Source organism: Embiotoca jacksoni, unplaced genomic scaffold (genome assembly GCF_022577435.1).
Source record: "Embiotoca jacksoni isolate LCO1_2020_lvr unplaced genomic scaffold, fEmbJac1.0.p SCAF_82, whole genome shotgun sequence".
Taxonomy (NCBI): Eukaryota; Metazoa; Chordata; class Actinopteri; family Embiotocidae; genus Embiotoca; species Embiotoca jacksoni.
This window is the reverse complement of record NW_027185439.1, coordinates 197332-220418: the sequence shown is the minus strand read 5'-3', so window position 1 is coordinate 220418 and position 23087 is coordinate 197332. Positions and strand designations below refer to the sequence as shown.

Here is a 23087-nt window from a genome sequence, read left to right as displayed (position 1 = left end):
CTACATTTGTTCTTCGTCCTGCTCTTTGGGTTTAGTTCGGCTCGTACGTGGACTTTGGACATTTTGCAAGTAAAGTTTTGCTCTTCTTTTTTTGCACTTGAGTTCCAAACTTGTAATCAGTTCATCCTTCAGACCAAGTGGACGTTTGTACTAAATGTGAAGACGCTCTGTGGTGGTGTTTACTGTGATAACGTGTTTTTTACGAGAATCAGACAAACAAATGAGAGAGACGTGAGGTCATCATGACCTTTGACCCCCTAAAATCGTATCAGTTCTTTTTTGGCACTGAATTAAAATGTTTGCTAAATTTGATCAAATTCTCTCAGTGTTTTTGAGATTTCATTGACAGTTAACAGTCAATGATACAGAAAGAAGTGCGTAATACAGGCACGTTAGCGGTCAGCTCACCATCTAGCCGTGACATTACAACGCTTTGAGACAAATATTTTTGTAAAAATGCACGGATACATTTTATGTCTGTAAGTGTTTCATCTTCATCCTCCCAGTCACATGGGAAATAAAACAATATAAAGGATTGTGATTGTATTTGTGTTAAAGCAGATGTTTCAGGGAGATAAAGAAAATAGGGTGAACTGGCCCTTTAAGAACTTGAACTCATGTGAACCAGTGCCTTTTTATTTCTCTGTGATGATTCAGGCATCTTTTTCTATTTTAATGTGTGTTCTATAGTTTCAATGAAGATAATGACTGTTGAAAAGAAACACACACACACACACACACACACACACACACACACACACACACACACACACACACGCACGCTCATTAACATATTAGATACAATCACACTGTGGCATTTCCATGAAGTTGTGTTGTTTCCTGTTGCAAAGGAAGCTGAGTGGGTTCACAGCATACACACACACACACGCACGCACGCACGCACACAGACACACACACACACACACACACACACACACACACACACACACAGTTATATTTTTTTATGCAGGAGTAGAAAGAAGTAACAGAACAGTGACACGCTGAGACAAGACAAACCTTATAGACTGGTGTATTGCCGATCAGGACTTCTACCTGCAGTAACTGATGAACTGTGCCGATGTCTCTGCTGGCATCTAGTGGACAGAGGTCGCAACTACACCCAGAACATACACGAGATGTGAAAAAGCTAAATCCAACTTTGCATCGTTTTGCGTCGATGCTCAACAAATGTTTTGAGTCTTTGCAGCTCATTTTTGTGTCTTTTTTGTTGGTTCGTGGTCATTTTTGAATCTCTGTCTTTGTTTCGGATCGTTTTGAGTCTTTTCACATGATAACAGTCGGTTTTCATCTGTTTGTGTTTCAATTTCCTTTCAGTTAATTTTGTCTATTTGTAGTTGTTTTACCTGGTTGATGTTTTTCTTTTTTTAAGTTGTTTACTTCGACCCGTTTACAATTTTATCTGTGTTCATTTTGCATCTTTTTGTTGTCACTTTGCATCTATTAAAGTTTTTTTTTTTTTTTTATTGTGTCTCCTTCTGTCCCTTCAAACAGACGCCTGCACACACTCAGTATCATATTTTTTACTGAAGTCTGCAAATCTAATTGTCGTTCATTGAATTCTTAAAAATGTAAAAATAAAATAAAACCAAGAGCTTCATTTATTTCAAAAATACAGTTTCCTTTGAACATCTGACCAACCCTAAACTCAGAGAGCAGTTCAGTGATACAGGAACTGACATTTCTAGCAGACAGTTGTAGGATATTATGGGATGCAGTGATGCTTTTAAAACAGCAGGTGGCAGCAGAGAATAAATTGAATAAAAAAATGAGAGTAAACTTTTACATAAAAGCTCCCACTTTGTGCAACAGTCAGTGTGAACGGATCCGACCTTGTGCAGGCTGAGCTTCAGCCACCTTCATCTTCATCTTCATCTTCCTCAGTCATTATATCACACACACTCATATTAATACACACAGCTGGTTATTATTATTATTATCATTATTATTATTTACAGCTCAGCAGCGGCTGATCAGACTGAGCGTGTGAGAGAGGCGGTTGTACGATGAAGAGAGACGCTGGAAATAAACTGACCTCTGGCCCGACAAATCTGACACCCTCACCCTCACACACACACACACACACACACACGCACACACACACACACACACGCACGCACGCACACACACACATATATAACACACACGGTTTTCCATTTGTCCTGAACTCAGAGACCCTCAGAGCAGATCACCGTGTGCCGGCTGGAGTCTATATTCAATTATAGTCAGACAGACAGGCAGGTAGACAGACAGACAGTTTCCACCGCCGGTTTTATATTTAGGTGTTCAAACTGTCTGGCGAAGGTGAAATGCTTGACTTGAACCGGAGAAGCCGGTGAAGTAACTCTGATAATAAAAACCTCAAACTGTTAGCAGAAGATCTTCACAAAGTTTTTACATTTACGTGCTCAGAAATGCCTCCATGAAAGTTCACTGTATGAAGATCGATTAAAAAAGTTCCTGTTGAACGCAACACAGCGACGCACACAGAGCTGAAACTGAAGCAGCGTTTCCAGCCGAGTGTTCCTGAGCCCACGCGGTGATTTCCACGAAAGAATCGTTGCTGTTTTTAAAAGTAGTGCTGCAGTTTTTGACCTTCTCTCCCTTACAGCTGAATTTGAGTCACATTTTTGGGGGGGACACAAAATCCTTGTTGTTGTTGGTGTCATGTCTGGAGAAGCCCGTTGCCATGGCGCTACAGTTCAGCTGGTTTGTGTTCTCTGGGTTTCAAAAGATGCAGAAACAGACAGGAAACTGAAACAAACTGATATTAAGAGAGAAGAAGAATAAGAGCACACAGACTAGAATACAGCAGGGAGGGAAGGACAACAAGGGACAGGTGAAACTAATCAGGGGGGCAGGGCCGACAACCAGACAAAGGACAGGAAGTGAAAATAAGACAGACAACAAAGAGGTGAGTCGTTATAAAATCCAGATCTCTGGTCTTGGACAGTGACGTTCTGCCCCCTTGAAAACATGAATGTTTTGCTGCCGTACTGTCACCATGGCAACATAAACAAAAATCATTATATATCATACTTTTATTTATTTCTGCTTCCCGAACGTCGTCATTTATTTACCCAAGTTTAATAGGTTTCGTGATATTTTCCAAACTTTCGGGGATTCAAATAAAAAATAAAATTAAAAAAAAAAAGAGCAAACCACAGGTGGATGGAAACGCTGGCTGTCACTTAAAAATAAAAAACAGAAACACACAAAACAAACCGTTAACGAGGTTTCGAAACGGAGACGACAAAAGAGTTCATGGCAGACAAATGTCACGTAGGAACAGCTGCGACATCAGAACGTCTACAGTACGGCTGTTTTAACATTTGTACAGTAAGTGGATATTAATTTGGACCCATAATCCCTTGCAGCAAGTCACACTCTATCAGGTTACCAGTCTGTGTGTGTGTGTGTGTGTGTGTGTGTGTGTGTGTAACTGCAGCCGTCACGACCTCCTGCTGAGGTCTGAGACACATCCAGTTTTAAATAGAGACAGAGACACACACACACACACACACACAGGTCTGTTTGCGGTGACTCTCGGAGCTCCACGGCGGGATCGAACACGAGTCCAGATTACAGATTAACCTACATCACGGCTACGTCACCTGTTCAGCAGCTCCCCCCGACTCAGCAGAAAGTGTCGCAGCCGTGTGACGGAGGTTTTTAGCTCCACGCCGACTCACAGACCATTAAAACATTCGAACATGTATGTTATGGGATAATCTGCTCCAAACAATGTGACAATACTGTAGATGTTTACATGTGAAACAAGAAGGGCCGCATCACGGCCTGTCAATCAAACGCCCCTTCCCTTACCGCTTTTTGAGGCCTAATATCTTAATGAATGAGGGATTATTTTCAGATGGACCTCCAGAAAACTAATAAGAAGGAGTGACTTTAGCTAACAACACCGAGATAACTGATGGACACATTTTATTCACTTTGGATTTGATGAGAGAAGTTGAATGGGAGTCTATGGAGCCGGAGGCTTTTTGGAGCCGACCTCTAGTGGCACTCGCTGGTATTGCAGCTGAAGACACTTCGTGCATTTGCTTCACTTTTCAAACCTATTATATTCAGTCTGTGGTCTGAAGTTTGCGAATTGTTGTTTTGAAGCCTTCCAGCCTGACATTTCATCCAGGTTACATAAGGTTTTGGATAAATACAATTTTTGTCTGTAACAGTTATTCAGTCTGTTAAAATGCAAAACGTGTGTTGGCGTGTCTAAATGATTTAAATTCATCACTTTCCCTGATGCTGGAAATGTATGTGTGTGTGTGTGTGTGTGTGTGTGTGTGTGTGTGTGTGTGTGTGTGTGTGTGTGTGTGTGTGTGTGTTCACACCCAACATTCATGGCCTCAGCTTCCAGATTTAAAACTCTTTGGCTCCGCCCACCTCGTCAAGGAATCCTTCTCACCTGTGTAGGAGTCTCCATAAGCTGCTTTTCTTCCCACATTGTCTTCTTCTTCCACCTGAAAGGTAAACTGTTGTGTGTGTGTGTGTGTGTGTGTGTGTGTGTGTGTGTGTGTGTAAAGGTAAACTGTTGTGTGTGTGTGTGTGTGTGTGTGTGTGTGTGTAAAGGTAAACTGTTGTGTGTGTGTGTGTGTGTGTGTGTGTGTGTGTGTGTGTGTAAAGGTAAACTGTTGTGTGTGTGTGTGTGTGTGTGTGTGTGTGTGTGTGTAAAGGTAAACTGTTGTGTGTGTGTGTGTGTGTGTGTGTGTGTGTGTGTGTGTGTGTGTAAAGGTAAACTGTTGGGGTTGACTGTTGTTGTTTTTGTGTACATGTAGGTGTGGCTTTTTTGTTGTCGTTTTATTTTTGAGTTCTCGTTGATAAATTTTGGATTTAATAAGATCTTGATGATAAGATAAGAAAATAAGATAAGACCTTGTTCATCTAAACAGTTGCTGTTAACGCCGTACATGCCGGTTGCCATGGCAGCGCGCCTGGCAGTTTCCGTTACGAAAAAAGCCGTGATGTCACATCCTCTTTTCTCGATAATGCTGCATTTAATTAGCACCCTGGGGACGGGGGGGGGGGCTCACGTTGTCATGGTAACACCAACACGGCTAAACTTCATTAAAGCCAATTAACTGACTTTTTCCTGTTTGTTTGTAACCTAACGACAAAAAAAAAAAAAATCTAAATAACCAATAAAATGTGCATGTAATTTGAAAGATACCCACAAGTCTTAGCGTTTAAGGGCTAGTCTGAGTGCTAAAGCAAATAAACTGACTTAAAAAAGTGTTCTCTTTCAACAATCAAATAAATCAAATGAAAAAAAACAATAAAATGTGTAAAACTTGTACGAACAAGTCAAACAGTCGTCACAGCTAACTTTAGCCAAAAGCTAATTAACTGACTTTTTCTCGCATTCGCTAAACATTCAAGTTTTGATGCATTTTAAAGTTTAATTGTTTGTCTTGATGTTTTTAATGTGTTTTTAGGAGAGAAACTATTTCACAGCTGTATTTAAAACTGGAACGACAAACTAAGTTGAAATGTAGCTAGCGGAAGCTAACGTAACATTTTTAGCTAACGTGCTAGCATTGAAAGCTGAAAAAAAAACTAAACATAATTTTCACTTCTGAAAAACTTGATTTATCAACAAAGACCAAAACGCAAAGATGAACAATAAAACTGTTTTATTAATAATAATAATCATAATTTTTTCCACCACAATAAAATTTAACAAAGTTTCACTAGAAAAGTGTCGACGTCTGTTCTGTACAGTAAATACAGTACGTTGGAAAATGGCCGCGTCGTGGCACAGCAGCGCATTCAGCCCCCCCCCCCTCAAAAAGAACCCAAATCATTATTCAAACACTTTGCACATTATTTACAGATAAAATCCACGATTAAAAACCCAGCTGGCGAACAGACAGCGCAGCTTCACGCTAAACAAGCCGCTAACCTCGGAGACCTCCCGATTCAAGCCGTGTGGCTAACGAGCTAGTAGGCTAACTGGCTAGCGAGCTTGTTAGCCTACAGCACAAAATAAAAAAGAGTTTTTCTGAATGCTACCGAGGTCCGTTCAACCAGACTTCATGTTCTTTAAAACAAACATCATCATATGTTCTCCTTTCCCTCCTTTTTTGTTTTTCTTCTGGCTGCTGCCCCGGTTGACCTTCGTTGACCTTCGTTGACCTTCGTTGACCTTCATTATTATTCATTATTCATACTTGTTTCTTTTCCTGTCGCACTTTCTAACGACCTAACCCGCGCGGCCATTTTGAGCGGCTAGCTCTCAGCTAGCTTTGTAAAGGAATGCACTTTGGTAGATTCAACCAAATGCCCTGGATGTTAGTCACAACAACGACAACAGTAATAATCAGAATAATTAACTGAGCGATCTGAGGTACCGACATGAAAACAAAAAGAACGCTTTAAAAACCACATTAATGCTAATGCTAAGTGCCGGTGCAAAACCCGTCTGCTGAAGAGCTCGTCGCGGCGTTAGCCGGCAGGTACGAAAAAAAAGACCAAAAACTGCTATTTGCTACTAGCATCTGAGTTAGCAGTAGGCTAGTGTTAGCTTCACTGTGGAGGAACACAAACATCAGTGCAGCGGCTAGCGGCTGGACGCTAGCAGTCAAACGGCTAGTGTTAGCTAAAGCCCCGTCGTCAGCAGGCGTCGCCCGTCGGTCCCGAGGCGACGAGTGGCGACAGGTGGCTGATATGTGTCTGTACATTGTGCAGCCATGTTACACAACCTCCCCACACACACACACACACACACACACACACACACACACACACACATACACACACACACACACACACACACACAGATGTCAGTTTAAAGCTACGATCTGCGGTTGGTTCGTTGGCTCTGGAAACACGACGAACGCCCAGAAAAAGTGACGAAACAGTGAACAACGTTAAAAAAGATCTTTTTTTTTTTTTAAATGGCTGCATTAACGTTGTTGGGGGTGGGGGGGGGTAAACATTTTTTTCGGTGTTTTTCTGCCCACACAACCAAGAAACTAACGGTACTGAGAGGATTAAAGAAGTTGGTCGACGGACAGAAAACTTAACAGTTTGTTGAATGAAACAACAACAACAACAACAACAACAACAACAATGCCCCCAACTTTAAAAGATAATGTCTTCTTTAACGTACAAAAGACCTGCTGGCTTCGTAGGTTGCCGTGACAACTAAACTCAACATTAGTTTTTGTGGTTTTGGCGGTATGTCGGAGAAAGAAGAAGAAAAAAAAGAGACGTTAAAAGCCAATTTTTCAACGACACGTCGTAGTTTCTGTTCAAGTTTCAGGCAGATTTACAATTATTCAAATTGAATTACGATGGCCGTCGCTTTTGGGGTTATTTTCTTTTTTGTTGGGGCTCCGAACAATTTTACAGAAGCGAACGTAGTTAATTTGTCGGTGGAAAAGCTTAAAAAAAGATTTTAAATCAAGTTTAGGAACCAGAACTCCAAATGGTGGAATCTTGATTTCCATTTTTATATATAAATCCCGACGTTTTCTTGCAGCAGCTTCCCGATCGAAGTAAATCAATTATCGCAGCTAATTTAACTTCCTGGCTTTTTCCTCTTGGTCTCCTTTTTTTATAGATGGAAGAAAAATGAATGTCGGGTTGTGGTTGGTTTTCTATCGGTTTGTTTCGGACCCTCTGTTTGGAAGTCGAAGGTCAGAGGTCAGACGGTGTCACCTGGTTGTCTTTGGGCTTTTGCTGAAATAAAAAAAAAAACAGGAGAGCCAATCAGCATGCAGACGACTTTGGCCACTAAAAATCTCGTGCTGTCGTGAGTTGCACTAAAAACATACTAAATGACATTTGTGAGGAATATATGAAGTGATTGTTGCCATGACATCACTGCTGTATGTGTGTGTGTTGGGTGGGCGTGGCATGGCGATGAGATACTGAAGGCACAAAGTTACGACTCTCAGCACTACGTCTCACTACAAAAACATCTTCTTAAAAAAAACAAAAAACAAACAAACAACCAAACCAATCAAATCCTCAGAACAAACAAAAACATCAGAGAGGGACCTCTCCCCCCTACTTCCTCCTCCAGGAGGGGGCGGAGCTTCCCCTGAGATGGGCGGAGCAGGTAGTGTCTGTGCGTTTTACATTATCGGTTCCTTTCTGTGGATCACGTCACCGTCGCCGCCGTCCACTTCCTGTGTGCTACATCACATCGCCAGGGCGACGGCGCTCACGGCCATCCCTGGGATAGTCTTCTTCTTCCTCTTCATCCTCCTCCTCCTCCTCCTCTTCCTCCTCCTCCTGATATGACTCCATTTTCAGAGTGCGTTCAGATACAGTTGTGTGTGTGTGTGTGTATATAAATGTGTGTGTTTGTGAGGGAACAAGCTTTAAGAAAACCTTTCGTCATGTCGATATTGCACACACACACACACACACACACACACACACACACACACACACACACACACACATTCAAGTATACAGTATGAACTGCACATCATAGTAAATATGTAGATTAGAATAATAAATACTAAAGTGTAGCAAATAAATAAAAATGCATCTGCTCACATCCTTCCTACCCCCCCGCCCCCCCCCACCTCCAATCACACTGATAGATCCGTTAATCAATACTGAACTTTGATCACTTCATTGGCAGCCATGTTTGATCGCAGTTTTTCCCGCTCCTTATTGTAACTGCTCGTTTTCTGCGTTTTTTAAAATCCGATTTAATCTTCGGTATCAGAATCTTCCGCTTTCTGCTCGGATCAAATAAATCGATTGTTATTTCGTGACGCGCGGCAGCTTGATGGCTCGTTTTTCTAAACGTGGACTCTTTACGTTTCTTTACGTTTACACCGTTAATACGTACAAATATAAAAAGACGCACACGGGCGAACTTTTTCAAACATCAATCATGTAAATTCACGAATGTCTTCAGAGGCGTTTCTTTCCGTCTGATTAATTCTCACGTCGACGGACTAATTTCCCCGAAGAGGCTGATTTTTGTGACCGTTTGTCGCGTGCAAACATAACGAGGATTAATTTTTTTCCAAATTAATTATTTATCTGAATCTCATTAATTAGAAATCAGCTGATCTCCTCAGGACGACGCGATGTTTCAGTTTGTCGTCCTAAAACGTGCCTGATAAAAAACATCGTTATCATCCACCGGCTCTTTTCATTTTTTTTTTTTTCTCCTCTAAATGAGGATTTAAAGCTGTAAAAAATTCATAGAGCCGACTACTTAAAATATACACCGTTTTATTACGGGCGATATTTTGCTGTCATGAGGTTTCTGTGTCGAGAAATGTATCTTCGTTTGTTCCCAGCAATAAAAAAATCATTATTTAAAAATGGCTTTTTTTGAATGTTTTTTTGAATTAGAGCCCTTTGATTTGAACATTATTTATAACTTATTTAAAACCACCTTCACTCCTTCAACAGCCATTTTTGTGCCCTTAATTTCAAAAAGGGAACAAAAACTTTGCTCTTTAACCCCGAACATCCTTCTTTAGTCTGATCATCTTAAAAAAAATAAAAATTAAAAAAAGTGCTCAAACACTAAAATTGTACAAATAAAAGTCCTTTCGTCATTCTGTGCTTCGTAAGGCCGGGCAGTGGAGAGCTAACAAGCTATGGCTAAAGAAAGGCTAAGGCTAGCCACCAGACTGCCAAACAAAGGCAAACGGTTAGCCAGCTTATAGCTAGCTGACCTCATTTTAAAAAGTTTGCTAGGCTAACTGCTAGCCCAGTTAGACGGTAAAATCGGTGGCAATATGAGCCGAACACAAAACAAATAGACGTCTTAATAACTAACCAGTGACGGTTAACAGTTAGCTAGCCGACAGGCACTATGCTGGCGCGATAACACAGGCTAGCTACACGCTGTACAAACAAACGCTAGCTACGGGAGTTAGCCAGCTAACACGTAGATGGTTCAAGTTTGGGGGGTTCCTGGGATCTTTGATTTTGTGTTTTCATTTAAAAGTCAACAAAATATTGACGAATGTCCACCGACATCCCCCCAAAACTGAAAAAGCAACACAACATTAGCCGTTTAATCGCTGAAACAAAAGACGAGGAAGCTAATCATTGACACGGCTTCAATTATTTTAAAGATAATATCAGACTTTTTTTTTTTTTTTTTTTTTTTTGGTGTCTAATCAATTAATCGACTTTGTTAAATAGATTCTGTGCTAAAAAAAAAACTTTGTTGAAAAGCCTTGTTCCCTCCGTCAGCACCATGTTGTTGATGTGTTTTGTGAGTTTTGGAGCTACGTTGGTTTGATGTGTTCTGATTGTCTGAGCAGCCCCCCCCCTTCCTCCCCCCACCCCCCCTCCTGCACCCCCTCCCCCCAAAACCCCCCTCCTTCTTTTGCTGCTCAAAAAAAAGTAAAACAACGTGTTTTCAGAGAGTTTTGAACGCACCCCAGTTTATCAGTCAGGTTTCTTTCGTACGTCCCGGCACCGACACCCCAACGCTTAAAGTTTCCGTTTGTCCCTGAATGCACCCCAACAACGCTGGAAAAATCACCAAAAAAACGCTCTTCAAAACTGGACGAAACCAGTTTTTTATTCAGTTCCAGCCGCTTCAGCTCACGAGCAACGGCGTTCTCGTTTTTCCCCGCCGTAGCGCCGCGGGGTGCATTCACTCTCAGCTGACCAGCTTGGGCAGAACCGTCCGCGGCTGGATGTTCCCGTTGGCGTCGGTGATCGCCGCCAAGTTAGTCCTGGTTTTGGAGGAGGAGGACGTGGTGGTCGAGGAGGCGGCGGCGAGTTTGGAGATGGAGGTGATGGCGCCGTCGGTGGGGCCGCGCTTGGACGTGGACGTCTTCTCCGGGGCGGCGGCGGTCGTCGTCACCGTCGGCGGCTTGGGGAGGCGCCTCCTCAGCCACGGGTGGCGCAGCGCCTGGGCGGGTGTCATCCTGAGCACCGGGTCCCACTCCAGACACTGCTTTAGGAAGTCCAGGAAGAGCGGGTCGTCGCAGCCCTTCAACGCCACGCTCCAGTCCTTGCTGCCCGGCGCGCCGCGGGCCTTCCCCCGCCGTGAGCGCCCGGCGTTCAGCACCGTGGTGCCGTCGGGCAGCGTGGTGATGGTGCAGTACCGCGGGTACCCTTTGGACGACACAAAGTTCTTCGCCCGTTTGGAGGCGTCGAGGAGCTTCTGGCCGGGCATGCCCAGCAGCTCGATGACGCAGGCCAGCTGGTCGGCCTCGTCTTCGCCCGGCAGCAGCGGGTAGCCGGTCAGCAGCTCGGCCAGGATGCAGCCCAGAGACCACATGTCGATCGGCATGCCGTACCTGGAGCCTGGAGGACATGGGGGAGGGAAGGGGAGGGAGGGAGGAGGAGGTTTAGATAGACTTCCTTGAACACAACAACAAGGAGTACAAATTTTGCGTGTTGATTTTCGTGGCTAAAAGAGAGTAGGAGGAGCTTGTGGTGATCCCATGGTCCTACCCCTCGTCCGGGTGGTGGCCCCTCAGAACGGAGCTAGAAAGGGGCGGGGCTTAAAAATCTTAAAAGTAAGGAAACGTGTGTCCTTTTCTTACCTAGAATCACCTCCGGCGCTCGGTAGAACCGGGACTGGATGTAGGTGTAAACCCTCTGATGTTCGTAGCAGCTGGAACCAAAGTCGATGACCTGCAGGAAGACGGAAGGAATGTTTTTTGTTTTTTTTTACATTGGGTTTGTTTCAGAAAACGGACGCCGCTTCTCGCTACGTGTATTTTATCCGCCTGACCTTGATGCCGCTGCGGCCCTGCTGCTTCAGCAGGATGTTCTCGGGCTTGAGGTCGCAGTGGATGATGCGGTTCTTGTGCAGCGAGTCGAGACACTGCAGGATGGAGTGGGCGAACTTCCTGACCAGCGGGAGGCTGAAGCCCTGGAACTTGTTCTTCTTGATGAGCTCGTACAGGTTCATGCTGAGCAGCTCGAAGGTCATGCAGATGTGGTTGCGGAAGGTGAAGTTCTCCATCATGTGGATGACGTTCATGCTGGAGTCCTTGTCCTGCTTCCTCAGGTGCTCCAGGATGCGGATCTCCTCCGCCGCCTGCCGGTGGAAGCGCTTCTCGTTGCGGACCATCTTCAGAGCCACGTGGGTCTGAGACTTGTGGTCGAAGGCCTTCACCACCTGGCGGGAGGACGAGAAACACGACGCTCCCGTTAATGTTTAATCTGTGAGAGCAGATGGTCGTCGTCACAAAACAACAGTGAATATCTGGAGACAGAACCAGAGGGGGTTTATCTTCCGTCTAAATAACTGTCAGTGGGGCTGTAGACATACAACTGTAAACTTTAGGCGTTCAATCAATTGATGAATAATCGTGAATAAACCGAAAAAAGACTAAAAACAACCAGAAAGAGACTCAAAACAACCAAAGAAAGGCTAAAAGGGCCTAAAACAGACTGCAGTAGTTGTAGTACTCCTACCTGTCCGAAGCTGCCCTTGCCGATGACCTTCAGGACTTCGTAGCGGTAGGAGACGTGGTCGTGCGGGACGTGGATGTAAGACCCCTGATCGTCGTCGTAGCCGCCGTTGTTGGCTCCGCCCATCACGCCTGACCTCTTCTTAGCATTTGGACCAACAAAAAAGACTGAGGAGGAAAAATAAGTCCAGGATTAATAACTGATATATTACCGGGTTGTTATTCATCACTGTTAAGCGTCTCACCTTCAGGGTAGCTGAACACCTCGTGGTGTTCGAACGAGGACATCTTGGACATGAACTGCTTCATGGCCTGCTCCGGAGACAGGAGGCCGGTCTTCGGCTTGCCGTCCGCCAACTTGTTGCAGGCGGCGCGGCCGTGGTGGGCGTGGTCGGACGCCGAGGTCTGCCGGTCCGGCAGCGGCAGGCCCGGCCGAATGGAGCTGAGCGGCGCCAGCCCGTTGGGCTGCGAGGTCAGCACCGGACGCTTGTTGGTGTTCTCCTCGTACAGCTGGGTGACGTGGAGCTGCGACGAGAGCTGGACGGCGTCCGACATGGCGGCTTTAGAGCCTCCCTGAGCGGGAAAGAGAGAACCGGTGAAAACCTCCAGAGAATCATCCCGTTTTTTTCCTGTTCTTCAGTAACACAGCGATCCAGTGAGAACATCTGTATATCTGTGCAGAAGCTGCCTGAGAGTCGCCTCGTTTTGAAGGTTTGTTTCAGTCTAGCAGCGATCCAGTTATATTTCTGTGTATATTTATGGGTTCGCTGCACACAGGAGCTGCTAACGGATAATTTGGGCTATTTTTAATGGTCCCACAGCTAAAAGGAGGCTGTTAAGATTTTTCAATTTCTCAGTTCATAAAATGAGCGCTGACTTTCAGAGTCACAGGTCAGTCAGCTTTAACACGCAGATACTTACAGTCTCCGTCACTTTTAATTGAAAAAAACGAATAGAAATCATAGAAAAACAAGACGGTCAGAAGCTGCTTGAGAATCGCCACGTTTTGAAGGTTTATTTGTCTATTTGTCTAAATAGTTATGGATTTGCTGCAAACAGGAGCTGCTGACGGATAATTCACTTAAAAAAAACGCTGTACACCGGCAACCGTGGCATTAATATACATCCTGCTTACATCTCCAGATGCATTATGGGAGCTGTAGTTTGAAACATTCAGAGCACGATTGTCTCCAAAGGAAGTCAGACGCTTTCTCTTCCTGTAACTTTGTCTGAAAATAAGATTTGAAAGTGTTTCTTTGGTCCTGCAGCCGATCTAAAAATAGCAATGCGGATAATTAACACGTAGAAAACAAAAGTAAAATCCCCCCCCCACCCACCACCACCACCACACCACCCCCCATCCTCTCCATCTCCTATTGTGTCTCTTTGGGTGAGTCACTCCCTGTTGCCGTGGCGATCAGCACACCTGGTTCCTTTCAGATAACAGAGGTGTTTGGTTTCAGTTTGCCACACACACACACACACACACACACACACACACACACACACACACACACACATACACACCTACACACACACACACACACACACACACACACACACACACACACACACACACACACACCTACACACACACACACACACACACACAGGTGGCCCGAGCGGCTCAGTTCAAAGTCCCGTCTGTTTACCACAACAAGACAACAACAACGTGTGTGTGTTTCTGTAATCCGGCCGCCGAGGTGATTGTTGTTTTAAAAATGAGGACGTGCATCAGGAAATACAACAAACACACACACACACACACACACACACACACACACACACACACACACGGCTGCTATCTGTGTGTGTGTGTGTGTGTGTGTGTGTGTGTGTGTGTGTGTTTGTTTGTTTGTTTGTTGCCACCAGTTACAGCAACATATGAGATCTGAAGTGACTCCACCTCCACCTGACAACACCTGGACACCATGACTGTTTTCACGGTCTGATAATCGGCTTGATTACTTGATTAATCGATTAATAAATATTTATTAAAAAAAAAAAAAAAAAACTGTAAAATAAACAGTTGATTATCAAGATTGTTGCTTGTTGTCGTTATTTTCCCGTCGATCAACGAATCAAACGAGCGCTTAAAATTACACCTCAAACTAAGCTTTTTACTTTCTATCGTCTTTTTCTTCGGAAACAGATTAAAAAACAAAACAAAACAAAAACAAACACAAATGTACGACGGGTCCAGCGTTTGCTGCCTTTTAGCTCCGCCTCCTCAGAGAAACGTCCGTCTCTAGATGTTCTCCAGTTCGTCGCTAAATGCTGCCGTTTGCTGCACCGTTGACAAAATAAAAACAAACAAAAAACGACACCATGAGCCTGAAGAACGAACCAAAACATTAAAATCGTAGCCGAACAGCTAAAAAGTCACGAAAAGATCGTCGGAGCAGCGAAACTAAGTTCATTCTCTGACAGATAGAAGTGTTCATTTGACATATTCCTCATTCCTTCAGACCACATTTCCCACAAACACTTATTTGTTTGGTAATAAAGTCAGTTTTATTTTGAAAGGCTGACTTTATGTTGTGATACTTTTTCTGTTCAGGATGTTTTTGTGTGAAAAAAAAAAAGAATTGCAGAAATTTTACTTCAAATATTGAAGAGGTTTGTTTCCACTGGAGGTTAATATTCATAATTCATAACAGCCTCTTCTAACGTGCAGCAGGAAGTAGCGGTGATACGATAAAAGGCACTTCATAACACTGCAGCGGGTAATGGAGCAAATAAATGCTGCATCAGTTCCTTTATGCCATTAGGCATGTGAGTGTGTGTGAGTGTGTGTGAGTGTGTGTGAGTGTGTGTGTGTGTGTGTGTGTCCTTCACACCAGCCTATAAACCAATCAGCTGTTTAAAGCATCCCAGCGCAGCAGGGCTATTATTAGCCGCGAGGCTCCAGCTGCTCGCCGGCCGGTTTGCTTCACAGAGCTAACAGCATGCTAAAAGCATGCTAACAGCATATCTCCGTGACGAAGACACACGCAGGTGTGACCGCGACGCACGTAATCTCGTTTACTTCTCCCTAAAATCCAATCAGGGGACTCACCTGCACCACAAACCTTCAAAATAAAAGCCCTCAACCCCCCCCCCCCCCACCTCCCCCCCCCCCCACACACACACACCTCTTCCCCCCCCCCCCCCCCCCACACACACACACTTCTGATTTGATTTGATTGAAAATGAAAGGATGGCGAGCGAGCGCTCGTACCGTCAGAGGGTTGTGGTTGTTGTTGCGGAGTGGCGGCAGGGCGGCGGGCGACGTCGTCTGGGAGCCGCTGTGACCGGGAGAGTAGACCGGCTCGCCCGCTTTGCCTGAAGGAGAGAGAGAGAAAAGAAAGAGGAGCTTTTATATATATATGATCCCATTTTCAACCTCGTTTAGCATGTAGCTTAGCACGACAAATGTTTCAGTTGGTCTCAAACGCCTGAAAAACAAAGATAAAAAAAGCTTTTATTTGATCCGTTTGCTGTGGATTCTGCTGCAGGACGTGTTTTTCTGTTTCTCTATTTTTAGTCCCTTTTTTTTTTTCATAAACGCAGTGATTCACTTCTGCACCTTGTTTATGAAACAGGTGTAGAAATAGAAATAAAAAGAGCAGCTTTTACAGGGTTTCAAAATAAAAGAGCTTTCTTATGAACACAGACAGTTTTAGTTCAAGAACGAAACCGACATGTTTTAAAGAAATCACAAGAAGAATATGAATGTTTTGAAGCAAAAATACAAATAAAAGCCTGAAAAAACATGAAACTAAATCCTTCACAATTAAACAACAAATTAAATAACACATTTTGGGAGTTTTTTTCATTTTCATTTTAATGAAATTCTTCATTGAACGACTATAATTTCTGCCTCACAAATGTACAAATGTTTGTTTTGAGGTTTCGTTTTATAACCTTCACTGAAAGAAACGTGAAACATGAAGAATAGAAGTGGAGAATCGTTAAATGAGGTTTTGTATGTTTCCTTCAGACCTGAGAGGACTCGTGGATATTTAACGAGATAAAAGGAGGAAAAGAGGAGGTTTTAATTACAGACGTCGGAGCGTTTAACTGGAACAATAAGTTTAATACTGTCAGCAAAAAACCTGAAGCTTCTAAGATGTGAAGATTTTCTGTTTTTCTCTTGTTTTAAGTGAAACAGAATGTTTTTGTTTTTTTACTGTTTGAGGAGAAACATTTTTTAAATGTGAAGACGTTAACTGATCATGTTCCTGATGAATCTATTAAATGTTTCGGTCGGTAAAAACGTCCTAAAATGTCCAAATACATTCAGTTCAGTCTGGAAGTTTTCTGTCAAACTTCAACCTGCTGCAGGAATATTTGGTATTTCTTGAATTATTTTTCTGATCAATCAGGAAAAATAATAATGAGATTTGACGACGTCACACAGGATTAGTTTGGAAATCTAAATGTGTCGTTTATTTAAGGTTGCATTAAACAAGTGAAAGCAGATTAAAATATTTGATCATTTAAGGGTCAGCAACAAAACAGTACTTTTATTTATCAAACATTTATTTTGTCGTTAAAATGCCAGAAAAAAGGTTTTCCTGCCGCTGATGCAGCTGCTGATAGAAATGAAGAGATGCAGATGATGTCGACACGTCAGAGTTGTGATTTAAAGGCCGATCTTGATGACGGACTGAACATCGGGACGTAAAACGCGGCGCCATCAAGCTTCAGAGAGGCGGGAAGCTGCAGACTCGAAAACCAGGCGAGAAATCAGATGAAACTGAAGAACTGCAGCTCAAATCTGGTAGTCAGCAGGAGAGTGGTAGCCTCAAACAACCTCTAATAGCCTCAAACAACCTCTAATAGCTTCCAACAACCTCTAATAGCCTCAAACAACCTCTAATAGCTTCCAACAACATCTAATAGCCTCAAACAACCTCTAAAAGCTTCCAACAACCTCTAATAGTCTCAAACAACCTCTAATAGCTTCCAACAACCTCTAATAGCCTCAAACAACCTCTAAAAGCTTCCAACAACCTCTAATAGTCTCAAACAACCTCTAATAGCTTCCAACAACCTCTAATAGCCTCAAACAACCTCTAATAGCTTCCAACAACCTCTAATAGCCTCAAACAACCTCTAAAAGCTTCCAACAACCTCTAATAGTCTCAAACAACCTCTGATAGCCTCCAACAGCCTCAGATAGCCTCCAACAACCTCTAATAGCCTCCAACAGCCTCAGATAGCCTCCAATAGCCTCCAACAGCCTCAGATAGCCTCAAACAACCTCTAATAGCCTCAAACAACCTTTAATAGCCTCCAACAGCCTCAGATAGCGTCCAACAGCCTGGGCCTGACTGCGCCTGACGCGGGCTGAAGGGATCCGGTCCAGCCTGGACTCGGCGTGGCAGATTGACTCGGTCTAAGGAGGATGAAGGTTTTAATATAGCCCGATAATCCCCGATCAACCGCCTCCACCTCGCTCTGCCTCCGTTGCTGCTTCACCTCCTGTTTAACACCAGCACGACAGCAGCAAACACAGCGGCGAGGTCAAAGGTCGTAGGTCACCACGGACGGCCATCCGGCGGCACCGCAGAGTCGAGGAGTCGATAAACAGAGTCGTACTTTGACTGTTCTTATCTAATTTAGTTGTAAAGGAACGAAGCACTTTCGATTAGTTTTTTTATTGTCGGGTTGATTTCAGTTATCTTTTCTGATCTCAGGCCTCTTTTTAAACCCACTAACCACTTTTATTCTTTGTTTATTTTATTGTCTTTTAGACCCTAAATTTAAACGTGGATACGTGAATTTTCCCAGCGAGGATAAATATAGTATATTTCTATCTAAAATATGTCTCGTCTTAAGTGATGAATCGCCACATTTCAGTCGATCTATCTGAATTTACTTCCTGTGACTCCGCCCGCCTCGCTGCCGTCTGGGTTTCTTCACTCTCGTGGATCTCGTTTGGTCTGATTGAGTAGAAACTGATAAAGGAGAAGCAGCGAGGTCGGCCGACTCGGTTTGTTAGTTTGTTTTTATTTTATTTCGTGGTGACGTTGCTTCGAGGGAACAGCAGATCGTTCGGTCGGTTCGGACCTTCAGCTCTGTTTCGGTTTTTTTGCCAGAAAATTTAATTATTATAATTTTTTTACGACCTCCCTGATAATAAAATGATATGCGCTGACTTCCTGTGACAATTAATCCTGCTGCACATCACAGAAATATTTGACTTGTCTGTAATATAGAATACAAAAGGCTACATCTCATTTCAAAATAAGAGCTTTAAGTGCTTTTTTAAATCCCATTCAACACATACAGCTTAAAGTGCGGAGAAAAAAAACTCCTCATTCACATCATAAGACCACATTTCCTACAAACCCCGTCACTTCCTGTTTCTCTGGTCAAGCCAGCGTGTAATTTGTTTTGAAGATGAGAGGAGACAAAAAGGATGTTTTATTTTGAAAGGCTGACCATTTATTGGCTAAATTAGAGTAAGTTATTTTGATTTCCTGGACAGACTGATTGATTTGATTGATTGATTAATTCTAACTGTGGTTGAGGTTTCTGGACATGATGTCAGAGCCCAGTTCGTCATGGTAACAGCAGACGGATATCAAAAGCCCGGCAGGAGGCGGTCGGGGACCCTCGCGGGCCACCGTACCGTCTCCCGGCAGCAGCAGCTTCCTGTGTGGGTGCAGCAGACAGATGGTCTGTAATCCTGCTAACGAGGACGGCTCGGAGCGAGAAAGGCTGCCGGCACGACGCCCAACAACCCACGAGACGAGACGACAGAGCCTCCGACCGACGAGGAGCAGGAAACCGACGCAGACAAACACCAGAACGCAGCCACGAATGCACCGCTGCAGTCCTGTTGGTGACGGGCGGTCAATGTCACAGGATGTTCTGACACCGTCCTCACAAGGTGATCAATACACACACACACACACACACACACACACACACACAAAATGGCATTTCAAAAAAAAAAAAAGATTTGAACACCTCCCTGATAAACGAGTAATATGTGGTGACTTCTTGTGACGATTAATCCAGCTGCACATCACAGAAAATGATTTGACTTGTCTGTGACTGTAATATAGAACATCTGATTTCAAAATAAGAGCTTTGAATGCTCTTTTGTGTTGAGTTGGTTTTTTTTCAGTAAAATTGCGGAAACGTTTTTTGTGATTGTTACGATTAAAATAAAAAGTTTGATTTTGTGGCCGATTTTCTCAAAATTGAAGATGTAATTTGCGAAGTTTTGTGTGTTTTATGAGTTTGTAAGTAATATTGATAACAGCCTTAAATTCGGCCTTAACGGGCCCTCCGGCAGCTCCGCGGGGGGCCCTGAACATGTAACTGGGATTCACGCATGGAGAGCTCCCCCGGCGTCCCCGTCGGCCTCCTGACAGATGCAACGCCACCGGAGAGGAACGGCGGCGCGCTTGAATGTGAACTTGACACCGATCCTGCAAATACCAGAAGCGCCCGGCGAGCGCCGCCCCCGGCATGCCGCTCCACAGGCCGAGCGAGGAGGCAAAAATGTTGCGGCGACGTGACCCGCCCGCATTCGTCGCCGTGACGCCCGGCGCGGGGTCACAAACTCACGGGAGGAAAAAAACAAAAAAAACCGAGCTGCTGATTCTACCGCCGAATAAACACCAACAGAAGTCACTGTGGAGGTTCAGTTTGTCCCGTCGCCGTCCTTTGCTAGTTTGGAGCAGGAAGTGACCATATTTGGATGAATATCTGAAGCAATAAACAAACACGCTGTACTTTCAAAACCAATGGATGAAACCGATCACAAAACAACGTGGTTAATTACAAACGGTAAAACAATCGCTCGTAGGAAACAGTTGCTACGAACTTTGGTTTAAAGTCAAAACAAATTAAAAATACCCGACGTTGCTGATATATGAAACAAAAATGGTCATTTTCTATCAATCACTGACTAAAAACCTCGTTAGAGACGATACGAAGCCGGATCGATAACGTTGACGTTACACTTCGACGTCGGCTGGTTGCGGAAAGTCGCCGTAATGTACGTGACTAATAAACACAATGTTGTCTTAAAGATCCCGTTTTACACTGTGATAACCCAACAACAATAACAGTGATGTCACCAATAATAATAACAACAATAACAGTGATGTCACCAATAATAACAATAATAACAGTGATGTCACCAATAATAATAATAACAATAACAGTGATGTCACCAATAATAACAATAATAATAACAGTGATGTCACCAATAATAATAATAATAATAACAATAACAGTGATGTCACCAATAATAATAATAACAATAACAGTGATGTCACCAATAATAATAATAATAATAATAATAACAAGTGATGTCACTGTTAATAATAATAATAATAATAACAGTGATGTCACCAATAATAATAATAGTGATGTCACCAATAATAATAACAATAACAGTGATGTCACTTAATAATAATAATAATAATAATAATAATAATAATAATAATAACAACAACAGTGATGTCACTGTTAATAATAATAATAATAGTAATAATAATAATAGTGATGTCACTGTTAATAATAATAATAATAATATCTTGTTTGGGCTAACATAACAATAGCTTATAACATGAATAAGCTAATGTAGCAATACATTATAACATTGGCAGGCTAACTTAGCAGCTAATGTTATTATGTTTAGGTTAACGAAGCGATAGCTCATCACATTAGTCGGCTAATAATAAAAATAATAAAAATAATAAAAATAATGACATTTTTCTGTCGTTCAAAATATAACAGTATATTTTAAACTGAAGCGTACGTTACGTCACGTGACATTTTCTGATACCAATACGTTGATAATAACAATAATGTAATAATACCGTGCTAATGTCGTCGTTTTGTCTAAATAACAAACCGTCTCCAACCAAAACAAAAACAACATATTTACATTTAAACTAATCTGTAAATATCATTCTGCTGGTTTTAGAGACACTAAGAACACAGAAGTATTAAACTGTACGTGGAGCTTCTTAATACAACATCTTGTTCATTTGAGTTCGTGACACTTTAAAATAATAATAATAATAATAATAATAATAATAATAATAATAATAATAATAATAATAAAAAGGCTTTAAACATGAAACCAGAGGAACCCAGCTGAACTCTGACCGAGCTGAACGGAAGCTTTTTATTGCTGTCTGAGCTGGAGGCCTGAAATCACCCAGCAACCAGAAAAACACCAGAAAACACCAACAAACACCAACAAACACCAACAAACACCAACAAACACCAAATCCACCCACAAATACATAAACAATCAGAGAACAGCCGAGAAGCTGCTATGAAGGCTTTCCGACGGGAGACAGGTGGTCACACCGGACCCAGCACACCGAGGAGAGCTGCTGCTCACCGCCGCTGTCACCTCTCATCTGCGGGCTAAAAATAAAGCTGACAGCCGGTGAAGGAGGAAGAAGACGTCCGGAGACGCCTTTCGACCTCGGCGGATTTATTTTTCTGTATCTGTTTTTAAAACCTGAGCTCAGTTAATCCCCCTTTTTTAATTTTTTTTTTTATGAGATTACAGTTAATTTAATGAGCAGGAAGAGAAGAAAGACGAACGGCTAGCAGAGCCTCCTCCACCGAGCCTCCACCTCCGGGTCTCACTACACCGAGCGGAGGCGGAGAAAGCAGCGTCTCCGCCGCAGTGCCCCCCGCCGGGCTCAGGCGCCCTCTCGGCCGGATACAGAAGGCTGTGCTCACCCGTCGGGAGGACCGAGGCTCCGGGCTTCTTGGTTAACATGGCGGCCGCTCCTCTCCTCTGGTCGCAGACGGGGCATGACGCCTCCTCTTCCTCTATTAGCAGCTCCACCTCTTCCTCCTCCTCCTCCTCCTCCTCCTCCTATGGCTCCTCCTTTTTACTAATCCTACTGTCAGACTTTAGAATAACTAAATAAAATAACTTAAATTTTAAACCAATCAGTTCCACCAGTTTTATTAAATTAAATTAAATTAGTGCCTGTGCACTTAAAAAAAAATTATATATATATTTATAACATAATAATATATATTTTTATATATTTTATTTGTTTTATATATTTTTTTCATTGCCAGTAATAGTTGCCTATATGAGTGGCAATATCCTTTTTACTTTATGTTACGTTTTTTTATGTGTTTATTGTACTTCATGTTTCTTTATAGCATCATTATATTGTGTATACTTTAAAATGCATATTGCTTATTTTATATTTTAACTCTATTTGTGTTTAATTTTATGCATTTTATCTGTTCTTGTGCATCTAATTATTTTTCTATATTTTTTTTTATGTTCCTTTGCTGCAAAGCACTTTGAGCTGCATTTCTTGTATGAAAGTTCGTGTATGTGTGCATGAAAACGAGAGAAATCTTTAATTTTTTGTTTACTTGTATCTCATTTTGAGACTTTTTGTGGTCATTTTTCATCTCTTTGGTTTGTGTGTCTTTGTGGGTTGTTTTTTTTTATTGAATTTCCAACAAGAAATAGCTTCAAACAAAGACGATCATTTTGTTAAATACAACAAATAAGCACTGCAGTACAACACAACCAATAACTTTTTGTTATTCTAATTACAACCCCAATGCCGGTGTAAAAAAAACAAACAAAAAACAAACCCTGAACAGCAAAAAGGTGGTTGATGAGAGCACCGAGATTGAACAAAAGAAAATTAATGTGATGCAAAACAAGGAGCTGAA

The 23087-nt window shown here is 42.7% G+C and overlaps 1 protein-coding gene across 1 annotated transcript; it reads right to left on the bottom strand.

Annotated features, from left to right (window-relative positions):
- Positions 1-10346: 10346 nt before the first annotated feature.
- dyrk2 (dual-specificity tyrosine-(Y)-phosphorylation regulated kinase 2) lies at positions 10347-22218 on the bottom strand. The gene is made up of 7 exons (XM_069139413.1): positions 22119-22218; positions 15625-15728; positions 12650-12977; positions 12409-12572; positions 11720-12109; positions 11529-11619; positions 10347-11286 (listed from the first exon to the last, which is right to left on the bottom strand). Exons 1-7 carry the CDS (start codon positions 22156-22158, stop codon positions 10634-10636), a joined length of 1770 nt encoding a protein of 589 aa, XP_068995514.1. The 5' UTR covers positions 22159-22218; the 3' UTR covers positions 10347-10633.
- Positions 22219-23087: the final 869 nt, after the last annotated feature.